Here is an 8,714-nt window from a genome sequence, read left to right on the forward strand (position 1 = left end):
GGAACCAGTCTGGCCATTCTCCTCTGACCTCTGGCATCAATAAGGCATTTGCGCCCACAGAACTGCCGCTCACTGGATATTTCCACTTTGTCAGACCATTCTCTGTAAACCCTAGAGATGGTTGTGTGTGAAAATCCCAGTAGATCAGCAGTTTCTGAAATACCAAGCAACAACCATGCCACATTAAAAATCACTTAAATCCCCTTTCTTCCCCATTCTGATGCTCGATTTGAACTGCAGCAGATCATCTTGACCATGTCTACATGTCTAAATTGCCAATAAATTTGTGTTAACGAGCAGTTGGACAGGTATGTGTGTGTCTATCTATCTATCTATCTATCTATCTATCTATCTATCTATCTATCTGTTTATTTATTTTAAGGAAAATAGACTAATGAGAATTGTTTCTTTTTAACATATATGACTTGCAGCATTAAACATACTTTAAATAAAATGCCTTTTATAAATACAACACCAAAAATAGATGCATGAGCAAAGCTTTTAATATTTGCATTAACATTTTACAAATGCATTTATATATTATCTGAAAAAAATCTGACTGAACTATCAAACAGGCCCGATGAACTGTTGATCAATCAGTCTGTTTATCTTTCTGTTACGAATTGAAAATGCAAACTAAGCTCAGAAAGTACAGTAATTAGACTTATTTGGATCTATATTTGTATATCGATGAAGGGAAATTGCAGTCATGTCTCCATAGTAAAGGAGGATGACGTGGATCGACGCGATCTCCAACGTGGGGAGTGAAACGGTGCATAAGTAAGAGCTGGAAGAATAAAACTCGCGATACTGTAATGAGAGATGAAGACAAATGATAACTCGCCTCATATCCGTCCGACCGACTGTTCCGAAGATCTGAGAGAGAGGGAGGAAAAATACAGACGCTGTGGGTAACAAACTGACGCGCTGAAAAGTTTAAAGAGCAAGACTGGGAGAGGGAGAAGAGTGAGAGCAAGAGAGAGCTGGAGAGTTTCATCTCATTCTGGACGCAGCCTCCACTGGACAGCACCCGTCCGCTGCCGCAGGTAAAGGCAAAACTTAAGCCAGATTTTTTAATTCTTATTTTTGGGAATCGTACTTTATTTATAGCAATTAGAAGCACACAATTGAACTATATTATTGCAAAGGTGTATTGAAGATTGAAAGTGCTTTTTAGACATAACTAATGGATGTTTTTATTCTACAGAATGATTACGAGCAGCAAAACGACTCTTGCTTTCCTCATCTATGGGCTCCTAGTTCAATGCAATGTGTGTTCGCCTCTGAGTTACCCGAAAATCAGGTACGCACACGGAGGTTGCATTGATATCAACGCACGGCGAGGATTTGGAGTTTAGATGTCGAGAAGCATTATTTAAGCGTTAAACTTTGCTAATAAATACTTATTCGATGAATAAAGAAGTTATTAGCTTGATGTATATCCAATCTTATAACTTTGAACACATTTTATTAAGGACGAATTAAAAGTTATGTGAGTTAATATCGCGGAATTAAAGGGGTAGTTCACGCAAACATTTTAAGGTGGTCATCGTCTCACATGTTTGAAACTTTGTTCTTATTTTAAACACAAAAGAAAATAATTTAAAGAAAGCTGGAAACCTCTAACCATTGCTTTCCATATAGCATATTTGTTTTTCCTATAAATATCAATGTTTAGTGGGTTTCAGCTTTCTTCGAAACATCTTCTGTTCAAGAAAAATAAAACAATTAAGGTTTGAAACTGCACTCTCAGAAATAAAGGTACATGAGCTGTCACTGGGGTGGTACTTTTTCAAAAGGTACAAATTTGTACCTAAAAGGTTCATATTAATACCCCAAGAGTACATATTAGTACCTTAAAAGTACAAAAGTGTTCCTCTTAAAATTTGTAGGTACTAATATATACTTTTGAGGTACCAATATAGACCCTTCAAGTACAAATGTGTACCTTTTACCTTTATTTCTGAGAGTGTACACTGTACATTTCATTTCACTCATAATTTTTTTTCATGAACAATTAGTCAGACAGCATATGTTTTTAGTTCATTGTAACTTATTAAACCAACTTAATCATGTTCTAACTTAATTTTAGAAGTTATGCAGGGAGTTTTAAGTTTAACAATATAAGTTCAATGGACTAATGGGGTTAATTTGATTCAGTTAAAAAATTGAAGGCAACCAGGATTTTTACAGTGCACACGAGGGTGAGTAATAAGTGAGTAAATGTTCATTTTTGGGTGAATATCCCTTTCAAAAATAGACATTTTCATTTCTTACTTTTTTATTTTGTATAACCTGACATTATGATAATAAACAATCTTATGATTTAGGCTACATAAAGATAAGTTATAAAATAATCACGGATCAATCAATCAATCAATCACATTTGGTTCTCTTTTGCAGGATAAACTCATATTTAAAATCAAGTCACTTATTTCTAAATTCTAATAAACTCTAAATGCCTAATTTCTACACTTCATACAGCGATTGTGTTAACACAGGTTTACACCGACCCAACAGGGAAAAAATAAGTCATAATATTTCACTTTTGGGAACATATTCAGGTAGAAAGCACTTGTTGAATCATCTCCTCTGTTATAATAGCCTAATATATGCATTTAAGTATTTAATGCAAAGCCTTAATTAGTTGAAACAACAGTAAAGTGCAGTCAGCTAGATCTGTTTTGCATTAATAGCCAGATACTACACTAATTATTTACGAATGAAATGATGTTGTTGTTCCAGAATGGAGACTGCAGGATTTGACGAGGAGGGAAACTCATTAACGGATGTAACTTTTGACAGTGACCAGATCACTATACGAAGCTCTCCTACAGTCACTGAAGACGCATACACGTTATTTAGTCCTCCCTCAAAAAGGTGATCTTCATTCTTTCCCCTCCAAACTCCCATTCCAGGCATGTTTATTAATGTAATCGGTCAGGTTACCGTCTGTTTTTCTGCGTTAAGGCATGCGATGCACCTGCTGCATTATGCAAAGACATGAACTGGAGAGACTGAACAGTTGTGACACATGTTACCTTGTATTAGATGACGTGAAATTAATTTTGCATCTCTGCGTGTTTGTAAATCTGGCGTTTTGTCGCGCAGACTGGAAAGGCACGCTGACGGGATGTTTAATAAAGCCTACAGGAAAGCGCTCGGCCAGTTATCCGCGAGGAAATACCTGCATACATTGATGGCAAAACGCGTGGGGTAAGAGTAGACTATTTATCTCTTTATCTCCATCTCTCTCTCCCTCACTTATCCTTTATATGTCCTAATTTATCTTACAGCTCTTTGTCATTGCTTTATGCGCTCTATTTCCTGCTTTTTTACATTAGACTAGCTGTCCCGACTGCTTCGTCAGGGTTTAAACATTCGACCATCAATTTTTGTTGACAATTCCACGTTCATTACATCTATAGAGGAAATAAAGGCGCGCTTACATAGAACGTCTTTGATCCTCCATTTTATAACGTTCGATTTAAAAACGCGGGAATTATTAAACGAGGCGCAACAAAACCGACATGACACCCTTTCTAAACAACCCTATTTATTTTATTAGATCCTGTAAAGTATTAGCATATATTAGCACAAAGGCGTTTTAGTGATATTACCAAATTCGATTCTTGTTCTGCAGGAGTGTTTCCCCTGAACACTTTGTTTTGAATGCCCTCTTTATCTAACTCTCATATATTAATTTTACTTAGCAATATTTTGGTCATTGCTTTTATGTGCTATATATTTTTTCTGGTTTTACATGATGTAGTTGTTGTTTCGAGTATTCTCCAGACGTCCAGTTTGAGTCATTCAGTTTGACCTTTATTATCTGTCCACTGTAAAACCTAATGTTGTCTTTACTTAAACAATTAAGTAAAGTTGACTGAACATAACTTAAAATTTAGCATTTTGGTCCTATCACTTAAAAATATGAGTTAATTTAACGTATGTACCATGCAAATGCATAAACTTAAGATTTCAAGTGTAGTGAGCTCAAAATCATAATCAATCCTTTGAAAAAAAATAGGTCATTTTCACAAATGTAGTCTTCACTGTAAAATTCTAATATGTGCAACCTTTTAAGTGCAAGGTTTTGTTTTAAAATCAGAAAACAAAAGGCTTCAGGTATAACTATTCATCATAATGTGACTAAATGGCTGCTTATTTTTTGTTTAAAATTAATTTAAACATTTTTTTCATAGTATATTATTACACACTGAAAACCCTAATAAGTTGACTGAAGTAAATTAATTGAGTAAACTCGTTGCCTCAATTTAATTGAGTAATGGAGTCTCCCAAAACGTGCATATTTAAGTTTATTTAACTTGTCTGTTTTTGTAGACTATACTTAAATTAGTATAATCTACTTAAGTACTAAGTTTGGTGAACTGAACAATTTACGTATAATCTACAAAACCGACAAGTTAAATAAACTTAAATATGCACGTTTTGGGAGACTCCATTACTCAATTAAATTGAGGCAACTAGTTTACTCAATTAATTTAGTTCAGTCAACTTATTAGGGCTTTCAGTGTGGAAGAATAAATCATTTGTCCAATAGAGCATGTTCGACGCTCGACTGAGCTCAACAGGTGTAAAACGCGGGAATTTTGCGACTCGTTTTTTTAAAACGATGTGTAAATAAACAAATCTGTGACAATCTCTGTGAACAATCCTCAATATTCACACAAATTATTTAGTTATATATAGTTTTTGTTTATATTACCTCACCTAAATCCAATCACACCAGCTACATAATTGCCACCAATAATTTTTGTGTTTAATAGACGTCTAATAGATGTCTAAACATAGGCGGCTTGAGTAAAACAGGGCTAAATTTGGGCTGTCAGTGAAAATTTATAGACGTCTAAGAAGAGTCCAGAACTAGAGGTATCAAATATACAGATAAGACAGACTTCATTCATTTTCCTTTGGCTCAGTCTCTGATTTATCAGGGGTCACCACAGTAGAATGAATTGCCAACTTATCCAGCATATGTTTTACTCAGCGGATGCCCTTCCAGCTGCAACCCAGTACTGGGAAACACCCATACACACTCATTCACACTCATACACTATGGCCAATTTAGTTAATCCAATTCACCTACCGCATGTGTTTGGACTGTGAGGGAAACCGGAGCACCCGGAAGAAACCCACACCAACACAGGGAGAACATGCAAACTCCACACAGAAATGCCAACTGGCCCAGACTGGACTCGAACCAGCGACCTTCCTCGACCTGCTAACCACTGAGCCACCATGCTGCCACATGTGTAGTCGTTAATGTGTGTTATTTGACTAGTCTAATTTTGGGCTATTCTTAGACGTGCACTAGATTTTCACTGACAGACCAAATTCAGCCTTGTTTTAGCCGAGCCATCTATGTTTAGATGTCTATCAGATGTCAATTAGACTTATATAAAACACAAAATGCTGTGTTTGGTGTGGAGCGTTTCTGTGATTTATGGCTTCTTGAATGCTTTGTCATATTTCTCCAACGCAGAGGAGGGAGCACAACAGAGGACGACAATGAACCACTCTCCAAGCGCCACTCGGACGGGGTTTTCACGGACAGCTACAGTCGTTATCGGAAGCAAATGGCCGTGAAGAAGTATCTGGCCACGGTCCTTGGCAAAAGGTATAGACAGAGATATAGAAGCAAAGGACGGCGGCTCGCCTATTTGTAGAATTTTTCAAATGCGTCTCTCTAGCCATCAATGTACAGTTCCTGTAGCAAGTCACTATTAAGGCTACTATGATGGACCTGTGTCCTTTATAAACGTGTATTTATGTATTAAGTAAAGATATTAAAATGAATATTTTGATAATAATATTGTTTTTCTTTTGTACTGACGCACCTGACAATGCAACAATCTGCCTTGTGGATCAGTCGTATAGTCTAAACTTTGAACAAATTTAACTATACCACTCATTTATTTGTTTGTTTATCATGCTTGCTCCAATACACTGTCTATTAATTACATCAGTCTGAATATGAGTAAATAAATAGTCTCAAAGACAATCACTACTTTGAATGAAACCGTCCTTCTTTCCCTCCTGAAATTAAGAAAGAAGTGTTTTTATTTACAACAGCCCTGAAGACTTAGATTTGCACCAATTTCTACAAGACGTAGACTTTGGTGTGCTCCCGGATGAGGATGAGATTGAGGCATTTTTGTTGGATTGGCTGAGACAGTTTTCTTCTGAATTCCCGGTGAGTTTTTATAAGGCTCGGAGGGCTGTCTCTCGCTCTGTTCATACGCTTTTACTCACATGAAATTCTTCACTTCCCATCTTTAGCTTAAATCTAAGTCATTCATCTCTTGCACAAACCTTTCAACTATTAGTAATACTCTACCTTTGATTATTTTCTGAAATACTTAGTCTGTAACTGATCAAATAACGCCAAATTAAAATGGCATCTTCAGCATTCTTAATTGATGAAACACTTTCCACATCTTCCTGACTTTTACTGAACATGCCTTTGCTGCCTTTTGACTCTTCACCAAAGAATTAAAGTCCTTGTCTGTGAATTTGTGTCTTGTGTATTACAATTTATTAATCAGTGGTTTGTGATTCTCCTTCTTTTTTCTCCACAATTTTCTCTCTATCTCTCTCACCATGCACCTCTCTCAAATCAGAGTCATCATTTTGTTTCTCTGACTAACAAAAACCGGATCAATGTTGACATTTCTCTGTGCATTTTGAATTTCATAGTTAGCATTTTTTGTCATTTATTTGGCTACACTCAAAAATACTGGGTTGTTTTATCTCAGGGGTGTCCAAACACCGTCCTGGAGGGCTTTTGTCCTGCTTAGTTTAGCTCAAACTTCCTTCAACACACCTGCCTGGATGTTTCTAGTATACCCAGAAGGATCTTGATTAGCTGCTTCAGGTGTGTTTAAATGGGGTTGGAACTAAAATATGCAGGACACTGGCCCTCCAGGGCTGAGTTTGGACACTTCTGTGTTTGTCTGTATATTTACAATAACCCAGCATTTTTAAGAGTGTAATACTTGTAATTTCACAGCTCTGAAAGAAGTTGAATTGAATTTCTGTATTGATCCCTTATGCATGCAAAACGAAATGTCTTAATGAAGTTAATTAAAGTTAAATAAAAGGGTAATGTCATGTTGAGGTAAAACCAAGTTTACAACTTACACAAAAAAATTGCTGGGTTGTATCAACCCAATATTGGGTCAAATGAAAAAACCCAACAGTTAGTTAAAATCTTTTATTTGAATGTAACTAAAAACAAATAATGAACCAAATGGTTGGATTTGTCCAAATTTAACCCAACATTGAGTTAATACAACCCAGCATTTTTTTTGTGTGTGTGCATATACCCTGAATCTGGAAGTTTGTGACAAGCTTAGATATGCTTAAACTTGTTAGTGATGTACACTGTAAAAAATTGCTGCTATCAATCTTTTAAGTTGAATCAAATTAACTTTTCAAGTAATTTCAACTTTAACTCTTAAACTGACTATTGTGCAAATTTGTGAAAACTGATTTGCTTATTTTAAAGTAACATAAAAAACATATCTCATCATGACTTTCTGATTGTCTCATTTTTTTTACAGTGTACTCGCATATGTGTTTGCATATGTGTTTGGTGCAAAAGGGCAAACGTGTGAAATCAATCTGTGTTTAATCCCTGCAGGCTTTGTGACACAGGAGGCAGCTAGCGGCTTGGGTGCCTTTGCTTCATCTTTAAAATGGCCACCAATTTCAGATGGCACATTAGTGGCCCTCCAAATGCTGCAATCACCTGCTCACACGTCTCCTATATTTCTCACATAACATAATTGGTTAACATGCCACCCGGCTCTGCCTTTCCGGTTAACTTCTCTATGCATAGTGTGTTGTATCTGTACAGCGTTCATTAAACATGATCAATCTTGAAATTCATTTTGTGTGCAGAAACTGGTAGTGCCCGAAGCCTTACTTAAACGTTGAGATCGATCTCTGTGTCTTGTGTTGATCATTAGTGCTATAACACATGGGAGCCACACAGGGTCTCCATTATATATATATATATATATATATATATATATATATATATATATATATATATATATATATATATATATATATATATGTAAGAAACAAAACGAGATAAAAACAAACAAAAAACAACTGTGCTGTAAGATTTGTATGAATAAATTTTTGTAAACAACATAACTCCGTCTAATCTTTGAAACTCTCATAAATTACGAGGGAAGTGATGTATAAATAACTTACATGTGCAGTACATATAACACACTTGCAATTGATGCAGACTGTATTATATTATAATAATCCCAGAATATATGTGGACCACAAAACTAGTCATGAGTGTCATTTTTTGGTAATTGTGATTTATTCAAAAGCTGAATTTAATAGCTTTTCATTGATGTGATTGGACGATATTTGGCCGAGATACAAATATTTGGAATCTGAGGGTTCAGAAAAATCTAAATATTGAGAAAATCGCTAATAAATTTCTAAATTAAGCACTTAGCAATGCATATTACTAATCAAAAATTACGTTTTAATATACTTACAAAAGGAAATGTACAAAATTTGTTCACTGAAGATAATTTTACAATATTATTTTAATAATAATTGGCTTAAAGTTGATAATTTTGACTCATTCAATGCATTTTTTGGCTTTTTCCACAAATATACCGACTGGTTTTGAGGTCCAGGGTCACATACATGATGCATCA

The 8,714-nt window shown here is 35.4% G+C and overlaps 1 protein-coding gene across 1 annotated transcript; it reads left to right on the forward strand.

The window, feature by feature from the left end:
- The first annotated feature begins 794 nt into the window (after nucleotides 1-794).
- adcyap1a (adenylate cyclase activating polypeptide 1a) lies at nucleotides 795-7,910 on the forward strand. Its single transcript, XM_056462995.1, has 7 exons — nucleotides 795-1,046; nucleotides 1,208-1,303; nucleotides 2,746-2,880; nucleotides 3,112-3,216; nucleotides 5,507-5,641; nucleotides 6,097-6,217; nucleotides 7,667-7,910. The coding sequence occupies exons 2-7, from the start codon at nucleotides 1,209-1,211 to the stop codon at nucleotides 7,673-7,675; spliced, it is 600 nt and encodes a 199-aa protein (XP_056318970.1). The 5' UTR covers nucleotides 795-1,046; nucleotide 1,208; the 3' UTR covers nucleotides 7,676-7,910.
- The last annotated feature ends 804 nt before the right edge of the window (nucleotides 7,911-8,714 follow it).

Source organism: Danio aesculapii, chromosome 7 (assembly GCF_903798145.1).
Source record: "Danio aesculapii chromosome 7, fDanAes4.1, whole genome shotgun sequence".
Classification (NCBI taxonomy): domain Eukaryota; kingdom Metazoa; phylum Chordata; class Actinopteri; order Cypriniformes; family Danionidae; genus Danio; species Danio aesculapii.